The following is a 20488-nucleotide window of genomic DNA, read 5'->3' as shown; positions in this document are numbered from 1 at the left end:
TAATGCATAAAAGAATGATACATTTTACAATTTATGGATCTCAAGCATTGAAAAGTCAGTTTAAATACATAAATATAGGGATGTATACACAAATATGTATACATTTAGATATATGTATGTATATAGAGATATACATGTACATATTAGTTATTTAAATAAGTTATCATTTCAAATGGTTTATCAGTATTTCCTAACGATATAACTGTGTTGCTTTGCCCAGAGTTACTGTAAATTTTACTGCAATAGAATTTTTTCCCTTTGGTCATTTTAGAACTTTTGAAAACTTTGTAGTGCTAGGTACAAGTGCAATTTATTTCAGTTAAAATCATTTTCATAAATTGCTGAGTGTGCCTGGTTAGAAAATTATTTGGATTGTTATCTTTCTTTTATTTTAAACATTTAATTGAGATACCATACATTTAGGAAAAGTACACATCATAAGTGTGTAGCTTAAAATGGTTTTCCAAATCACACATCTTTGGCAACTAGTCATTGACTGAGAAATACAGGAATACCAAGGCTGCAGAAATTTCCTTCGTGGCACCTTTTGGTCACAAGGCATATCATTATGGCTTTTGACAACCATAAATTAGTTTGTCAAGTTTTATCCTTTGTATAAATGAAATCATACTACAGGTACATTTGAGTGTCTAACTCTTTTACCTACTATTCTGTGAGATTCACGCACATCATGTAGGTTATTCACTCTTGTGGATGTATGCTGGGCTAAATCTTCTCCTTTGTGGAGAGACCAAGCCTTTCATCCCCTTATGTGTTCCCCTATGGCTCTCAATGCATATCCTCTGGCCAGTAGGAAGTAGTGCAGGAGCGAGGGTCACGGGTAGCCTTGGGCAGCGTGTGGCTGTGAGAATGCCCTTCCCCCTGGCTATACGCCTAGCAGGCTGGGTAAGCATGGACACCTCGAGAAGCTTCAAGAACTTTCTGTTTATTCAAGGGAAAAGCAATCAGACTTATAGCAGTAATGATGAGGGAAGGAGAGGGACTGACCAGGAGCTAGCAACAGGCTGGTGACATGTTCATCAAAGAGCAGCGCCCTAGGACCTCCCCCACGGGCTAGCATCGCTTCCCACAGAACCGCCTTCTTGGCCCTGGGTGGCGCCATCTTGGAGGCAGACATAGACTCAAGACCGAGATGGGAGGCGGGGCTGGTCCAGAACTACTCCTTCTGGTTCCAGACCCAGAAGGAGGTGGGAGTAGCTAGCAGCCAAGCAGCCCCAGGTCTTAAAGGTATAGCCACCCCCTACAGATGTATAACATTCCATTTTATGAACATAATACAATCCATCTCTTCAGTCTGTGGATGATGTAGATTTGTGTAATAACTGGATTTCTTTTTTGGTGGACTGGGGATTTAATTCAAGGCTTTGCACTTGCAACACAGGTTTCTACCACTTGAACCATGCCTCTAGTATCTTATTTGTCTTATTTTCAAAGCAAAATAGGTAGGGTCTCACATTTTGTCTGAGTACACATGGGCTTGATCCTCCTGCTTGTGTTCCTTGTGGGAACAACAGACATTGGTGAGATGGAGTTTCTCAAGCTTTTATGCCTGGGTTGACCTCCAACAGCCACTCCAGTTCTCCACCTCCCATATAACTAAGATTACAGGCTTGAGCCACCATGCCTGGCTTGAGTTCTAGTTTTGATCTAATAGAAGTAGTGCTGTTCTGAACTTACTATGTCATGCCACTTGTTGTGCATAAGCACTGACTTCTCTTGGTTAAGGATCTAAGAATGGCAATACTGGAGCATAGGCTATATTTTGTTCACCTCTAGCAGCTGTCACCTAAGATTTCCAGAGCAGTAGATAAGTTTCCACACTAGCAGTAGAAAAGAATCCTTGCACTTTCTCATCTACGGCAACATTTGGGGTTTCTCTCTTATTTTATTTTATTTCTGTGCTGCTACTGGGGCAAATCCTGGATGCTGTCCTTTAGCTTTTCACCTAAGGCTGTTGCTCTACTTAGTATGCCTCAGCTCCACTTCTGGGTTTTTGGTAGGTAATTGGACAAAAGGAGCTTACAGACTTTCCTCCTTGTGGTAGCTTTGAACAAAAATCCTCAGATCTCAACCTCCTGAGTAGCTAGTAATACGGATATGTGCTACTGATGCCTGGCTTCATCTTTTTTTTTTTTTAATCCATGCTGGTGAATGTTATTGTTTTTTTTTTTTTTTTTTGCCAGTCCTGGGGCTTGGACTCAGGGCCTGAGCACTGTCCCTGGTTTCTTTTTGCTCAAGGCTAGCACTCTGCCACTTGAGCCACAGCGCCTCTTCTGGCCATTTTCTGTATATGTGGTGCTGGGGAATCAAACCCAGGGCCTCATGTATATGAGGCAGGCACTCTTGCCACTAGGCCATATCCCCAGCCCAATGTTATTGTTTTTAATTGTTGTAATTACTTATTTTAATTTTTTTTGTATTGAAAATGCTAGCAAAACTAGGATTTTTCCTTTATAAATGATGGAGAAACCAATTATGGAATATAGGCATTTTAGAAAGAGCTGTAGGATTCACATGAAAATAATTACTGAAGCCGTTAGTATTACTTATTTTCAGTACTTTTTCTTTTATTTTTCCCCTCACTCCCTCCCTCCCTCCCTCCCTCTCTCCCTCTCTCCCTCCCTCCCTCCCTCCCTCCCTCCCTCCCTCCCTCCCTCTCTCCCTCCCTCCCTCCCTCCGTTACTTCCTTCTTTTGTTGGTTGTAGGGCTTGAACTCAGGATGTGGATGTTGTCTCTGAGCTTTTCGTAGCTCAAGGCTAGTACTCTGCCACTGTGATCCATAGTTTGGTTTTCTGGTGTTTAATTGCAGAAGAGTATCATGGACTTTTCTGCCCAGGCTGGTTTCCAACTGCAATCTTCATATCTCAGTCTCCCAAGTAGCTAGAATTACAGGCATAAACCCCCAGAACCTGACTTGAGTAATTTTCTAGTCTCTAGTTCGGTGTTTCTGTCTTTCTGTCCACATTTAAGTATAATCACTTTGCTTTTGAGGAAACCTAGTTCCTAAAGTTATTGGTTTGATTCTTTTAACTTTTATAATACTAGTAGGTTTTGAATTCAAGGTGCTCTGTTGAGCTATGTCTCTAGCCCATTTTGCTTTAGTAATTTTTCTAATTGGGTATTATAGTTTGTTGCTGAGGGCTTGATCCTTATATTTACACTTCCCATGGAGTTAGAATAACAAATATGTACAATGCAACTTTATTGATTGAGAGGGAGTCTCATAAACTTTTTGCCAAAGCTGGCTTTGAACTGAAAATTCTCTCAGTCTCTGCCTTCTGAGCTGCGATTAGGGAGTGAGCACCACACCTGTTCTTTAATTTGATGGTTAGTGGCTATATTAGGTAATATTTTATTGATGCTGCTTTGGGTTAATAATATTATTTTAAAATATATTTAACATAACTATTACATATATTTTACATGTATGTTGTTAACACCAGTGTCAATAAGTAGATAAATAAAATCAGAAATCAAACATTTGAATATCAGTGATTCTGCTATAATTGTAGATGTTTTAAGTGAAAGTGATAGTTTGATAACTTTTTAAGAGATTTCTAATATATCTCATTGACTTATCATGTGTTTCAAGAGACTGTATGGTTTTAGAGTATAGATAATTAGCTTATAACTTTTTTTCTCTCTCCTGTGATGGCCAAGAGAAACACTATGTTTTTCTCACCAATTCTCATGCTTAGGACATGACATTTTCTTTCTTACTGAATCATGAAGCTATATATTCTTTAATTGCTCTACTATCAAAGATGCTGACCTCAGTGTATTTAATTCCAGAATTTGTGCAGACTACATGGTTAATTACTATAAAAATTAATCATGGCCCAGAAGTAAGAAGGGCTTGCTCACTTCTCTCTATCACAATGTTCCATTTACAAAACAATGCCTTAGGAAATGAACCAAGGAATGAGCACAATAGATTCATGGAGCCACAAGAATCTCCAGCTATTTCTTTTGTGGTCTAGAAACTCAGCGTTCTCAGTCAACCAGCCAATGATGAACTGTGTGATAAGTGCCTGGTGCTAAATGAGCATGTGTAGAACTTTTCTTCCATTGCCACTGGGCAAAAGGTAGCCATCTGGTGTTAAGGTTTGTCCTTTTCCTAGGTAGGTTAGGAAACTGGTAAGCTTGTAACTTATAAAATACTGCATTTGTTTATCCTTTAGATCCAACTTTGGATATGTTATTATTGTCTTACTGAATATGGTTCAGGACACGAACTTTGTCTAATCTCTTGTGCATTCCCAGTGTCTCTTAAGTAGGAAAGTACATGGTAATTGTTGGCAAATATGTATTGAAATAAGGAAGGTAAAAGCATACGTGCTTAGGGTAAGCCTATGTATATGCACGTGTATAAACACATATATATGCACACATGCATAAATGTTTGGAAAGAAAACTAAAACTATCAAAATGATTATTTGCAGTAACAATAGTATAATTTACTTTCTGCTTCTGATTCTCTTTTTCAAATTTTTTGGCTAGCATTTATTACTGTTATGATTAATTTTATTTACTTTTTAAAAATAGTGTACAGGGGCTGGGGATATAGCCTAGTGGCAAGAGTGCCTGCCTCGGATACACGAGGCCCTAGGTTCGATTCCCCAGCACCACATATACAGAAAACGGCCAGAAGCGGTGCTGTGGCTCAAGTGGCAGAGTGCTAGCCTTGAGCGGGAAGAAGCCAGGGACAGTGCTCGGGCCCTGAGTCCAAGGCCCAGGACTGGCCAAAAAAAAAAAAAATAAATAAAAATAAAAAATAAAAATAGTGTACAAAGGAGGTGCCATTTAACAAAGCAGTTGATGTATACAGTGCATCTTGATCAATGTCACCCCCATCCTCATCCTCACTCCCCTTTGGCCCAGTCGTCCCTTTTCTTAATTTTTGGTATACACCCTAAATTCTTGACTGTATTTACTTCCCTTCCCCTCTTCATTTGTCTACCCTCTACCCTTGACTCTACCCACGTGATTAATTTTAATATAAGATTTTAAAATAAAAATGTATCAGAATGAATTCAATTTGCCTTTGATTGATAAACATGGTTTTAGGAAGTTACCCTTTACAATTTTGGTCAACTTGAATTAACCATCTGTTAGATGGCTTATATTGGTATTATTCCAATTGTTCCATTATATAATCACAAACAGAAGAGTTCTGCAAGCCTCTGTTGTATAAGAATCCAAACCTAATGAACTTGTCTACTATTCTGAATTTGTAGGTATGTTATCACTTGAGTTATTTCTCTTTACTTAAAAATATGATTGTTTTTAGTGAATTTCAAATATCCATTCATGTTGCTTTAGTTTTCCCATTCCTTTTAACTGACAAAGTACTGAGATTTAATGATGCTTCTTAAAGCTACTTTAGTAGTTCTGGTCACAGTTGAACATTATCATTGATTGTGTTTCTCTACCTCGAACCTGGAGTTATTCTAGATTTTTACATGTTTTTCTGGTTGCACATTAAATTCTTAACATTATATTACTGTTATATTACGATTGCCCAGATTACATCAAATTTGATGTTAATGTAAGATTCCTTCAGAAGCTATTTTGTCCACATTCCTGGTATGATTGGTTCTCCTTTTTTTTCTTCATTACTGTTTTTCTTAGTCTATTTCACGTTGCACAAATTTGGGTGATAAGATAGTCAGTCTATGGTGCTTAACTCTTCTGAAGTGTCCCTGGTAGTTTCTCTCTTTCTCTCTCTGAATTCCATGTCTCTCTGTGTCCATCTGTCTGTTCATCTGTTTGTCTCTCCCCCTCTCACTCTCTTTCTCCTTTCACCCCAGAGCCACTAACTCTAGCTTAGCTAATTTTTCACTAAAGACTGGTGTTCTGTTTCTTGAGCCACACCTTGATTTCTGTTTTTCTGCTAATTTTGAAGATAAAAGTCTCTCAGGCTTCCTTTAAACTTTAGGCTTCTGAGTCTCTAGGATTGCAGGCATGAGCCACGGGCACCCAGCCTGTACTTACATTTACATTTTCATTCTGTTTTTCCTAAGAAACTTTCCAAATTATTAAAGCCTTAGGCCTACATAACCTGGGAGGCATTTCATGCAACATTTGTTTCATTATCCTTTTTTGGTGGGGGTGTCCGGTACTGGGGTTTGATATCAAGATGTTAAACATTTATGCTTAGCTGGCATTCTTAGTGTCATTTTAGCCGCACCGGTGGGTCAGCTTTTTACTGACTATTTTGTAGATGAGTATCTGGGACCTTTCTGTCCAGGCTGGCTTCAAACCGTTAACCTCTAGGTTTGAGCCTCTTAACTATCTAAGCTTACAGGCACCAGTGTCCAAATCTGTTCAGTTATCTTCTTTATTTTTGTTGTAACGATGATATGCAAAGGGATTTCAAATATTTTTTGCTGCTTTACCTTCCCCATGTCTCCAGAACTGTCTCCTTGCTCACTGATAGCATTTACTGGGGGTGAATCCGAGAGGATATATTATTCTAGTTCTTGGTGGCAGATGCCAAATGATTGCGAGCTGCAAGTATTTGACTTGGACTTTGAGAACTACTATAGGCAAAGACCATTGTATTTAGCATACAACAAGTGATTGGTAATTTGACTGTACTTAAATGTTTATTGGCTTAATATAATACCCCTTTTAGGTTATAAATCAATCTTATGCATCCATCAGTTGTTAATACACTGTAATAATTAGGTTTAAAGTAAATAAAACCAGTTATTGATTCCAAAGATCCTAATAAGCTAGGGGTTAGATTTTTCTTTCCCTTTTTCCTCCTTCCCTTTTCAATTCATTGAAAATGTCCTCTAATCTCCATTTCACATTAATTTTTTCAATCTCTTCTTTCTCAGAGATCTAAATAACATTTTGCTGTGTTCCTAGGTCTGACTTAATCCATTGCTTTCATTGACTCTACACTTTGAGATTTTTGCTTTTTCTCTTTTCCCCTAAGACTTCTCAGGTTTGTGTAGTTGTTTCCAATGGTCAACTCTGAGGTGATGATTTAGATGTGGGAGGTAATAAAGTTTTGCTGTAATTTTCTAAAGATGTTTGGCAATACTGAACATTCACCTATATCATTGCTGTTACCAGTAAATCCAAACTGTTATATAAATTGAAGGTCCCTTTCCAAAGCATAGAGATCTGGAAAGAGTTAGATTGTTTTGTGCATGCTGCCAGATTTTAAAGCCCATATAATGTTCCATTTCTACCACCTGTGAAGTATTTCCCAGTCATTTTTGCCCACACTGATGGATCCTTTTCTTGATTGCTGGAACCACACAGAGTTGCTATTACAAATGCCTCAGGGAACCTCTGTAATCGCTTTAGAACTTGAAGCCCTACTATGTGACATTTAAGTGTAAACTTGCTTTGTAGAATGATTTTGAATGTCATTAGTTTTTAGGAGGCTATTTGAAAATAATAGAGATTACAATGAAATCTTAGCAACTTCTTATTCAAAGGAGCACACAATCAGAGCAGAGACATATATACAAAAGACCTTTTCTAAAGGCACAGGGGTCAGTGAAACTTGCCTGTAGCTTGCTTGCACACGTGTTAAAATACCTAAAGAATGTGTCAGCCTGTCATACTATATGCAAATCTACCTGGAAGACAGGGAACAGTTGTTCAAGGGAGTGTTGAAGTACAACTCAAAAGTTTATCTGATCCGTGGAAGGGAAAGGGAAATACAGAAACAGCAGGACAAAAGAACTAATGAAACAGTGATACTCACTAGACACTATGTTGGAAATGAACTTTACAACTTAAGGGGGAAGAAGAGTAGGGAGAGGTAAGCAGGAGAAAACAAGGGAGAGGGCAACAGTGTTTAACAAGAAATATACTTTATTATTTTACTTATATAACTTTAACCTCTCCCCATTCATCACTTTTACAATAAAGATATTTTTAAAAAATTCTGTCTAAAAGTATGGAGGTTCCAGCCAGCAGTTAGGGTCTCCTTGGTTTTGATTAGTGGTACAAAAAAGAATTATCTATAACTTAATGAAGTTTACTATATTACTAGTAAAGCATGAGATTAATTTAATCAACCAAATTATCATAAATATTTAACACATGTAAATACCTTCCATTGTCATGTTTGTAAGCACAGTAAGTATATGGTAGTATAGTGGGTTTACATCTTACGTGGACATAATTGGAAAATTGTGTAGCACCAAATCTGTCAAATCACCTTTAAATTATAGGACCTTTCTAGCTCAGAATCAAAGAATCCCTCCCCTCTCCCTTCCTTCTTCCTTCTCTCTATTCCTCCCTTTCTTCTCCCTTCCTTCCCTTCTCTCCCCTATTTCCTTCCTTTTCTTCCTCACATCTCTCTTCTTCTTCTTCTTTTTTTCTTAGTAGAGTCTAAGATTCTTTTAGAGGTGGATTTGGTGGGTAATAGCCACACCAAGAACATTTTCTTGTGCTTTAATTTTACAGTGGTTAAAAGCATGGGCCTTTTCAAATCTGTATCTGTTGTGGAATCCTGTACTTATCAGAAATCCATTATGGAAAACATAAATATCAATAGGTAGGATATGTAGAAAATTTGAACGAGATAAAATTTATTACATTATGAGTATAGAGCTTTCAGTGTTATTTAAATGGTGGCTATCAAGGCATCCATCCAGGTGTGATTTGGATTTGAGAGGAAATCTGCCTCTAAAATTCAGTGGGGCAAACCCGAGACTGTAAGTCCTCTGATCAGCCTTTGGGTTCAATGTGTTTGTGTTTACCTTACGAATAAGTTTTCACCCCTTTCAGATATCACAGTCCTGAGCCTAACAACTTAGACCCTAGTACATTATTGTTGGGAATGAAGTCTACATTTTGAGAGATCTTGATAACTTTCATTCTATAAGGGGCTAATAGGATTTTTATATGTCAACTGTAGGCCAGACAATCTTGCATCTTTACTTCAATAAAAGTTCAATATTAATATTACATTAGCTCAATCTCTTAATTTTTTAATTTAATAACCCCAAACAACCCGTCTTAGAAGCCTTTAACTTTACTAAATGAGGAAGTTCTCTGCAAAGTGATCTCAGTTCTAACTTACCTAGTTTAAATAAGATATAAAGTTACATTTATAGACTATTATGTTTCATCATAAAAGACTTCTCCATAGGAGAGAGAATATATCTGCAAGCTTTTCTTTAACCTCCTGTCCTACCTGTGAGAAAATGACCAAGTTCTGGGCTCCTCCTAGGTCCTATCGACATATACATAAGCTGCTTTGTATATAATTTTAAGGCATTCATACATGGTCTCCAGGTTAGTGAGTCTATGTTTGTATGGTATGTCCTTTCATATACCTGCATGCCTTATTAAGTATGTTATGTATGTTATGTGTGCTGATGAGTAAATAAAGGATATGAATACAGAGAAAGAGCCTGTAACTTCAATAACCCTTGAGTACCTTCTCATGTAGGGATTATTTTGTTACTCATGGAGATCCTGGATGTTTTTCTGCTTTTAGAATAGCCAAGAGACCTAACACATATGTATGTGAATCTGTCATTCTGTCTATGAATGCATTGTTCTTGTACTGAAGAAATGATTTCCCTTTAAAAGTTTACACAAGAGCCCAATAGCTTTACCCTTATGAACACATAAGATGATGCTAAGTGAAATGAACTCCATGGTATGGAAACGATTGTTATATCACAGTTGTAACTACTTTCAACATGCCATGTGTAACTGTAGCTTCAATTAATGATGATCTTCTTGTATCATCCTCCTGTGGTTGTACCTACACTATCTCTGTATCTTATCTAAATATATTGGAAACCGTGTATACTGGTGTTAGAACTAGGAAATTGAAAGGGAATACCAAATTCGAGAGACACAGGGTAAAAAAAAAGACAAACAACTACAAAAGCAATACTTGCAAAACTGTTTGGTGTAAATGAACTGAACAACTCATGGGGGGAGGGGAAGGAAAAGGGGGAGAGGGGAGGGGAAGGGAAAGGGGGAGAGGGGAGGGGAAGGAAAAGGGGGAAGGGGGAGGGGGAACGAGGGACGAGGTAACAAACAGTACAAGAAATGTATCCAATGCCTAAGGTATGAAACTGTAACCTCCCTGTAATTCAGTGTGGTAATAAAAAAAAAAGAACATAAAAAATAAATGGAACTACTAAACTCACTGACCTTTGGATACCTTGAACTAGATAAATATTAATAGAAAAGAAAAAATAAAAGTTATGAAATAAGCAAAAAGGCAAGCAGACATACTAAAGGACTAATGGGAAAAATGGATGATCAAAGTAATCCTGTACATTTTTGTTATTTTAAATAAAGAATGTTGGCTGGCAAGCTAAATTTCCTTTATCATTTGTAACACACTGAGGCCGTGTGACAGAGAAGAATTTTATGGAGATAAATTAATGAAATATAGTTTGACACTTTAAAATAGCAGGAATGAGTTCACCCTTCAAATATGTTTGAAGTGTGCTTCTATTATTTCAGCTGTTGTACATTATAGAATTTGCGTCATGCTGAAGGTATGGTGGTTTTACACAAGATGTAGGTGCTCTTGGAGTTGAGGGTCCCTATTTCCATCATCACTCTCTGGAGTCTTTACTGAGCCCACATTTCTTTTTTTCTTAATATAAAAACTTTATTGAGATATAATTCATGTATAATAAAATTGACTTCAAGTATACAATTCTAGTTCTTAGTATGATCACTTGGTAACCTTCACTATAAAATTATTTAATGCCTCTCCAGTTTCTTTTCTCTCTCCTTTTGTGTTTTTGTTAGTTTTTTTTTTTCTTTTCATTTCCTTCCTTTTTGCTGTAGTAAAATCTCTTTTGCTGGTATTAGGTCATGAACTCAGAGCCTGAAGCTCTTGCTTGCCTTGCTCACAGCTGTTGTTCTACCACGTTAAGCAACATCTCGAGCCCAGGATTTTGTTTGTTAACTTAAGAGAGATTCATGATTTATTTTTGTTGTTGTTGTTGTTGTTGTTGCGTCAGCTGACTTTGAACATTGATCATCTGGATCGCAGCTTCATTGAGCATTCAAGACCTATGCAGTGAATCATGAATCACATTTGTTTATGAGCACTTATTATTAGTAAGGTTCACTGTATAATTCCCAAAATTGAACAGATCCTCAATAAACAGAGTAATATAGATGGATATTATTTCGAGAGTGTACTCGGAGAATTTTTGAGGTATTATCTTGAGATCTCAAGTGGTAACTTTTTTGTTGAACTTGCTACTATTTGCCAACTCTGATATTTGATCTGTCAGTATTCTGAAAGGATCCATCCTCAGAAACAGGCTCAAATTTTAACCAAACTCATAGTGGTTTTTATATGAAATCCAAATGCCAATATATTTACCCATATTGAGATATCTTGTCTGCAACAGCTATTCTTGTCATGTTGACATTAGCTTTCACCATGCACATGTTAAAGGAAGAGAAGTCATCACCTCAAACTTGCCTAGCATTTTGCAAGAGGAAACTATCTAAGGCTCTATTCTGAGCCATTATATTGGTAGCTTGATTTAATTTCAGATATATATGTATATGAATATATATATACATATATATATATACATATATATATCCCTTCATCTATATTCTGAGGAGGTATTCCAAGGATAGGGTGGAAACATGGTTGTAGTGCCATTGTGTCTCTAGTCATGAGCCCCCTAGCCCATAAGTGCCTTTTTCTTGCCTTCACAGTTTCTCCTGGATGTTCAATAAATCATAGCTACTCCTAATAAAATTCTGAATTATGAGCTCTGTCCCATCTGTCATAGCATGAATGAACTTGAACCCAAACCGAAAGATTTTCCTGGTTATCCAGAAAAGAGTCTCTTTCTTAGCCCGGTCATAGATAAGCTAAGTCAGCCAAGGCTACCTTATACCAGTCGAAAATGGTTGTTGCAGAATATCTCAAGAATTTCTCATATCCCATACAATATGGACATAGGGCCTTCATATTTTTAAATGGTTAATGCTTGATGATTTCCTGGTCATAAGACATACTACAATCAATCTAGCTGCTATATTTCAATCTAACTGCCATATTTTACATGCCATTTCTGGATTCTTTTTGTTGTTCACTGGCTATGATTAATTCTTCGTAACTGTCATTTTCCCTTATGATAAATGAAAAAAACAGTGAAAAATAGGATTATTGGAGCAAAAGGCTAGTATCTTCTCCATAGGTGTGTGGCTTATGAACTTGGAGCATGTATGACTGGTTCATCTGTTAAATGGAGATAATTGTTCATTTGAACTTATGGCAAGGGCTGGGTTGAGAAGTAAAGTGAGCCTCTTCTAAATATGTGGTATGTAGTGAGCACTGTGAAAGTGCCTGCTGGCATCAGTGGCAATATTGTGTTTTCACCCAGCTGTGTTTCTTCACTGTGCCTGAAAAATTGTATATAGGCACTGAAACATTTCATTTTTGTGTTAAAAACCCCTCTCAACTCCAGAGATTTTTTTTTTTTTTTTTTGGCCAGTCCTGGGGCTTGGACTCAGGGCCTGAGCACTGTCCCTGGCTTCTTTTTGCTCAAGGCTAGCACTCTGCCGCTTGAGCCACAGCGCCACTTCTGGCCGTTTTCTGTATATGTGGTGCTGGGGAATCGAACCCAGGGCCTCATGTATATGAGGCAGGCACTCTTGCCACTAGGCCATATCCCCAGCCCTCCAGAGATTTTTTTAATCTCTGCATTATAAATCCCAAGCTCATCAATTAAAAAACAAATATATTTTAAGTATAGAATGATGTTTACATTTTAGAGTACATGTGCAAGTTTCAACCTTTCATTTCAGTAATTCAGTGCTGAGTAAGGATTTGGTCACAAATGAACACAGGGCTCTGAGGGCAAAGATCTCACAAAAATTCCTTTTTTCCTTTGCCTTCCTTTTCCTTTTCTTCTTTTATTTTTCTCACTACTAGTTACATTTAACAGGCATCGACTGAGCTCCGCACACTATATTAAGCTTAAGGGGAGTCGTAATAAAGCAACCATCCTTGCTTTCTGCCTTCATAGAACTTACAGTTTAGTGAAAGAAGACAGATAATAAACAGGAAATAAAGCAATACTGCAGCTAAATGAATAATTACAAACCAGATTGATTGCCTTACTTGATTTCTTCTTTTTCACCAGGAGGACAAAGGAAATTCATTTGGCTATAAATCATTTAATAGAGATTACTCTTCCAAACAAAGTTCTGTTCTTGAAGATGTATACAAAAATAACTTAATTTCCTTCCTTTTTAACGCTCCTGTATTTCCTTGCACATTGTAAGGTATACTGGTTTTGTGCTTTAACACAGTAGTGCCTCATCCTAGAATTAAGTTGCTATGTGAGCTTACTTTTAACTATTATTATCTAGGCAATTTAATTTCTTTTGGGCATTGAGAGTGTCTTCAGGAATAAGGAGCTCATATAAAAATGTAACTATAAAAATGAGCCAGATTCAGTCTGGATAGGTTTTCAAAAAAAAACAATGCAGGAACTCATTTCAAATATCAGTTTCTCATCTGTCAAATTAAGGAACTGGATTAGGTTGTCCCCAAGGTCCTTCATATATATAAACTTCAATAAATCATTTGAGAACCACTTTTACTTTAAAACCTTTAATGTACTATAAGTGGCTCCCTAGTGATTTGAAAAAGGTTTTGTGTTGATAGAAGTGCACAACCCAAAGGCTCTTACTTTATTCTAGTTTTATCTCTTTTGTCATTACAATAGATCATTTCCAATCTTATGAGAACATTCCCCATAGTTAGGCAATTAGAGATGTTTTATTTTCTTTTATCTGGCATTCTGGGAACTGGAAAGCTCATTTTCTGTGCATTTTGTAGCTTGCATTTGATCTGCTTGTATTTGCATGTTGGTAGTATTGCTATTTCCTCATAAAAGGAGTTGCATCTGTTTTCAATTTGATTTTTCTTATGGGTGGATAAAAAAGTGATTTGAGACTCCTAATGGAAGTCTGCACTATATCTTTTCCAACCAGTAATATTATGATTAAGGGTAATCTCCTTGTGAAAGCTCATAAATATTGATGAATTGGAAATGATATTAAAAGTAAACCAGTGCCTGCTTATATTCTGCCACAGTTGAACACACTGGCCTTATGGACAGCGCAACTACACTGCACCTGTATTAGAAAGGTTTCCTTCAGTCTTCCTAAGGATACTTGCAACTTAGAGATTTTCATGAGTTGCTGAGGGTTGACAGGCTGCTATATGTCCAACAATGTATCATAACCTGTCTATATTGTATTTGAAGGGAAGACACATCTGATGTGAGAGGAGTTACATGAAAATTTCCTACCTTCCATTTCCACTTGATGGTATTACATTTTATCAAATGTGAGATGCCATTCTTAGTGGTACTTGTTTTCTAGTCCTTTTTCTACTGATAGTCACATATGACCATGTTGTATGTATTTCCCTTAAAGTACATATTCAGTTCATTTGTCCAATTTCTCACTGCCTCTTTCTTTTCCATATCCAACATTATCCTCATGGTTACTTATATTTATCAAATGCTTTGTCAGATCCTAATAAGATCCTTTCTCTTTCCTTGAGTGAAGCAGATGCCTGAAGTGTTTTTTGCACTGACACGACAGTTTCAAAAGTGATTACTAAAATATATATATTCTGTAAATATTAGTTTCTGTCATTCTGGTCTCTGTTGCTAATATGGATATATTTATGGAGGGGAACCACTCATACCTTTGTAGACATGACCATTAAAAATCCAGTTTCAAACACTATAAATTACTTCTCTGACAACTGTGCTGGTATATGTATTATTTTATGTGTAAAACCCAGATGCTTTTTAAGGTTGGATTGTGAGGAAAGGTATTGCTTGATTTTGTGTTGCATTCACTTATTAAACATTTCAGGTTTTACTTTGTAACCAATTATGTCCAGTGGCTCACTCTTCTACAGCAGTTGGTGAAGAAATCTCCACATCAGAGCCTGATCTCATGCTCATCTACTGCCTGGTCTGACCAGCTTCCAGTCTCCTTTTGGCTTATCTTTATCTCAACGCTTCCCTCCAGCTGGATGGACTCACTTCTGTTTCCAATATATTTGTAGTCTTCATCTCTGTGTGTTGGCTCAGATTTCCTGTGCTACCTAGTCTGAATTTGTCTCTTTTTTTCATTTACAAAAACCCTTTTCTGTCTTTCATAGCCTGATTATTTTACTTTGTGAAGTCAGTGTTGAAATAGTTAACCAGCACTTTAGTAGAAGATTTATTTGGAGATGGTGGTAACTAATACCATTATAATACCTTCTATGAGAGGATGTTGGTGGCATTTTACCATGATTATTTCAACAAAGAATTCTGGGTTTCACAAATTCCCATTGCAGTGTTTTACTGAAGAACATTTTTAGTGTTACCATTGAGGTCGAGTGCTCTTATCATTGGCATATGTTTCTTCTTTGCCATTTGTAGAAGAGACCAGTTAGTTTTACAGATACAAATAAACAAAGTGATTCTTGATTCTAGAACAGTTAAAACAGTTAAAAATTATATATATATAGACATACGTATGTATATATGTATCAATACTAAATATCTCCCAGAGAAGAGTAGTTACTTAATATTGACTAAAAATATGTTCACTAATACAAAGTACCTGGCAGAGCACCTCAAACAATAGCCATTTATTTTATGGTGAACATAATTACTTGATACTGTTAATTATAGTAACATTTTTAAAGTATTTTCTTTAATCATTGGGGAAATTAAAAAAGAAAGAAAGAAAAAGTAAAAGGAATTTTTTGTTTTTGTTTTTTGGTAGAAAAGTAGATACTGGTGGCTCTGGTGGTTGGTTCATGTTTGTTATCCTAACTAATCAGGAGATGGAGATTGGGAGTATTGCTATTTGAGGCCAATGTGAGTACAAAGTTTGTGAGACCTTCTGACTACTATAACATGTCTTTTATCCCAGCTACAAGGAAAGCTGAAATCAGGAGGATCAAAGTTCCAGGCTACCTTAGACCAAAAAAAAAAAAAAAAGTTCACGAGATATTTCAACAGAAACAGCTGAACATAGTAGCTCATGCTTATCATCTTATCATCTTAGTTATTGTTGGGAAATGTAAATAGTAGGATCAAGGTCTAGACAAGACTGAGCAGAAAGTGAGATCTCTATCTCAAAAGTAACCAGAACAAAAAGAGAAGAGGACAAGGCTCAAGTAGTAGACTACTTGCCTATCAAGTGCAAGGTCCTGAAAAAAAGGAAGATATTACACAACATTTGTTGCTTGGTTACTTAATTTGTGACTAACTCAACTGAAAATTTCAAACTTTTTATTTTAGTAGCATGATTGTATCTCTATGTTCAGCTTTGCTCTGTGTTTCCTGTCTAATTACAAGAGAAAATGTCCTCAATGATAGGCAATCTTGAGAGACATGAAATAGAGACAGATGATATAGATTATAGATTATTGTGATTTGATAATTGTACCAAGATCAGTTAATTACACTGTTTGTCTAATGGGGAATTGTTTGTTATATTGCAGAACATTTGTGAGAAGTGACAATTTTGGATGTCCATACCTCCTTATAACTCAGTTTTCCTAATAAGTAGTTTACAAGAATGCACTTCTTAAATTGCTTCTAATCTAAAGTATTTTCCTGTTGTCCTTAAATACAACAGTTACCTTTCTCATTGTGTTGGGCATTCATTTTTATCCTAAAATATTATTTTGTCATACTGTAATTGTTTTTTTAAAAAATTAATATATGGTAATACTATATACTGTAACAGAACACATTTTATGTCATTGTACTCCAAAGCAATAATTTAATGTGCTGGAATTAGGTTTGAAATTGGCTGCGAGTGGGTATCTTTTATTAATTAAATCAAGGAAGAAATGAAACTCAGGAAGAATGGAAGGAAAACAACAATACAGCTTTGGCCCTGCTGTTCTCTTTTGTAAGTTCCTGTCACTTCTTTTGAGACATGGAAAACTGTAATACCTATGTGCATTTCACTTTCCTGATTTTTCAATACTGAACTGGTACTTTTTTTCTTTTTCTGGTCCTGAGGTTTAAACTTAGAGCCTCAGGTTTGCTGGGCTTTTGCTCAGCTGATTCCTGATCACTTGAACCAAATCATCTCTATCCTGCATTTCTCTGGTTGTTATTGTAACTGAAGTTTCTTGGATTTTTCTGTCTGCAATGGCTTCAAACTGTGATCTTCTCAACTTCAGCCTCCTGAGTAGCTAGGTTAACAAATGTGGACCACTGAGGCCTGGCTGAACTTGTATGTTTAATTGTATTCCCTGATGGAAACCCTTGAAATTTAAGCATAGATTAAATCACCATTTCAATCAGAATCTGTAAGACTCACAGGAAAAACCCTTCTTCACTGATAAATGAAATAGACCTAACCCCTCAGTACAAGTAGAGGTGCTGAACTAGATTTGGTATGAATTATAAATACTATAAAAGCTTTCTGCTATCCCTTATGCCTTTTTTTTTCTTTCAGGTGTTAAAGTGGGTTGAAGAAGCAGTGCAGGCCTCCAAAGTTCATCTTTTATCCACCGACCATTTGACACAGGCTGTAAATACTTGGAAAATTCCTTTTGATCCCAGCCTCAAAGAGGTCACAGTGTCTCTGAGTGGCCCTTCCCCAATGATTGAAATTCGAAATCCTTTAGGTAAGAGAAATCAACTATCTCATAGTCATGGGTATAAATCATAGCAGGATAAAAAGTTTTCCCATTCACTTATATCAATTTAATGATGACTTTGTGGAGGATTTCAATGAATTCCAATGTGACCAGAGAGGATTTTCTTTAAGCAGAGAATGTTCATTAGTCCTAACTATTGTTGAAATAACACGAGACCTGAAAAGCTAAAGTTTCTCTTAAACAGATTAGATTCTTGTTGTACTTAAAATATTCAGTGAAAAAAATCAAAACTCAAAATTTATTTAAATTTTTGTGAGATATTTCACAGTAACTTTGTAAATGCTAGCGTTTCATGTTATCTTTAAAAGAATCATATGAAACCTCCTTAAGCAGCTGTCTCAATTTTGATGATTATTTTCTTCATAAGCTTTAATTTTACAGAAGGCAGTTGTTAAAAATCAAATTTAGGTATCAGGATTCAGCTCACGGGTCTGGCATTGTCTGGCATGCAGAAAACCTTGGGTTCAGTGCTCAGCATTACAAAAATTGAAATAAGAAACAAAACCAAATTTATATTATTAGTAGTGGAATGTTATAATTTTCTTTCTTTCTTTCTTACTAAATTCTACTTTATAGCCATACCATGTAATGCCATTGCTGATTGGTAATTGCAAGACATATTGACAAGCGATATAACAATACATGTCATTTTTGGTAACATTTACATTTAAAAATGTTTTTAACCTATTGATAATTATAAAGTAGTCTTTAAAGTTAAATTTAATTATATTGTCAAGGTGAAGTACAGAGGGGTTACAGCTACATATTTAAGGTAGTGAGTACATTTCCTGTTAAACTTTTTACTCCCTCCCTCATTTTTCTCCCACCTCAGCTGTACAGTTTATTTCCAACATAGTGTCTTGAGAGTCTCACTGTTGCATTGGTTCACCCTTTTTCTTTTGTCTCATCATTTTGATGTTCCCCTTCCCTAATTCGTGTGTGTGTGTGTGTGTGTGTGTGTGTGTGTGTGTGTATGTCAAAATCAAATACAGTGACAAGAGGGGATAAACCATAGGAAAGCAAAATGAAAGAAAAAAGAAATCATTTCACAGAGTACATTAAAACTAACAACAACGAAAAGCTTTTGGTTTCCATATCTTGGAGTTTATGTCACTTAGCATCATCTTATATGATCATATGTACATAGTTATTGAGCTATTGTGATCCTCTGCTTGGACTATCCTAGACATATACTAATTATTACCAATGAGGGTAACCATGGAATCAATGTTTCTTTGGAAAGATCAGGCTTACTTCACTTACTATGATTTTTTTTTCCAAATCTTTCCATTTCCTTACAAATGGAGCAATGTCATTCTTTCTAGTGGAAGCATAGAATTCCATTGTGTTTTTATCCCACATTTTCTTGATCCATTCATCTACAGGGGGGCATCTGGGTTGGTTCCTTATCTTAGCTATGGAAATAAGAATGACCAATAGATACATGAGGAAATTTCAACATTGCTGGCCATAAAAGAAATGCAACTCAAAACAACTTTGAGATATTCCACCTCACCCTAGTTAGAATGGGCACTATCAAGAAATCTAATAACAACAGATGTGGCCGAAAGGGAATGCTACTACACTGTAGGTGGGAGTTCAGACTTGTTCAACCACTATGGAAAGCAGTATGGAGGTTCCTCAAAAGACTAAACAGAGCGCTCCCTATGACCTGCCAATCTGACTTTTGGGCATCTACCCAAGTGATCACAAACAAGGCCATAGTAAAACTAGCAGCACAATCATGCTCATTGAATCATTATTTGCCATAGCTAAGATATGGGAAGAAAGTAGTTTTGCTTCCACTTTGGTTTTGGTATATGTTGTACTTTTTTTTTTAACCTATTGCAAATACTTACAAAGGGAGACAGGGGATTAACTTTATTTTTCTCTTAGAAGAAAATAATTCCTAAAAGACAACAACATTTTAAATTGTCTTCAGAGGCAAGATCCACATTAGCGAACACTTCGAAATTTACCAAAATAATAAAAGCTCTTTTTTTTTCTGTTTGTCTGTTTTAAGTCACATTCTAATACAATAAAGTCCATGCTACCCAGGGGAGCCTGTGATTCCCTTCATTTGGATGTGCAAACATACCTGGACCACTGCACTATGTTCTTACTCCTTCACAAAGCCCATGGAACACAAGGATTGCCAATCTTTGGATTGCAGCATTGAATGCTTACAACTTATTTGTTTATATAACAGCAGATGTGCTCCATAGGAAGCCAAGAGTGAATAGCTAAACGGTGGCTCAACTCCAAATGTGCTTTTTCTTTCTTTCTAAATTCCAGCTATTAGATTCTTTAGATAAATCTCAGGTCAGGAGGGATTGTACCATGCACTTCATTACACCACCAGTTTTAATTATTCCTGTGATAGATAAAGCCTTCTCCGTGCTGTAGGGAAACTGCTTAAAGTTTTGCACTTTATACAAGAGCTCTGAGGTTGGTAGTACCTTGAGTGATCTCCCCAAAGACCTCTATTCTGGTCTTCTTTTCTTTCTTTCATTTTCTTTTTTTGTTTGTTTTTTCTTTTTTTCCTTCCTCCCCCTCCCCTTCCCCCTCCCCTCCCCCTCCCCTTCTCCTCCCCCACCCCTTCCTCCTCCTCCTCCTCCATCTCCATCTATGTCCTATAAATATCTCAAGGGATTGAATTTAACTTCTTGGTAGCACCATAATTATTATCTAGTTTGGTTTTGGAAATATGATTACTGTTTCTCAATTGCTAACAAAAGGGAGACTGTTAACTTCAATTCCAATGCCTCCAAATTTCAAAAC

General features: G+C 36.4%; 1 protein-coding gene across 6 annotated transcripts in view; it reads left to right on the top strand.

Annotated features, from left to right (window-relative positions):
* The window catches only part of Hmcn1 (hemicentin 1), a 429493-nt gene that overhangs the window by 154756 nt on the left and 254249 nt on the right, over positions 1-20488 (top strand). For all 6 annotated transcript variants that reach the window (XR_007212651.1, XM_048358109.1, XM_048358110.1 and 3 more), the window contains exon 5: positions 17503-17674. Coding sequence is in view for 5 of the 6 variants with exons in the window: in XM_048358109.1 (XP_048214066.1) it covers positions 17503-17674 (172 nt within the window). In the remaining variant the exon portion in view is untranslated. The remainder of the gene's footprint in view (positions 1-17502; positions 17675-20488) is intronic.

The sequence above is a fragment of the Perognathus longimembris genome, chromosome 11 (assembly GCF_023159225.1).
Source record: "Perognathus longimembris pacificus isolate PPM17 chromosome 11, ASM2315922v1, whole genome shotgun sequence".
Taxonomy (NCBI): domain Eukaryota; kingdom Metazoa; phylum Chordata; class Mammalia; order Rodentia; family Heteromyidae; genus Perognathus; species Perognathus longimembris.
This window is presented reverse-complemented; position numbering and strand designations above follow the sequence as displayed.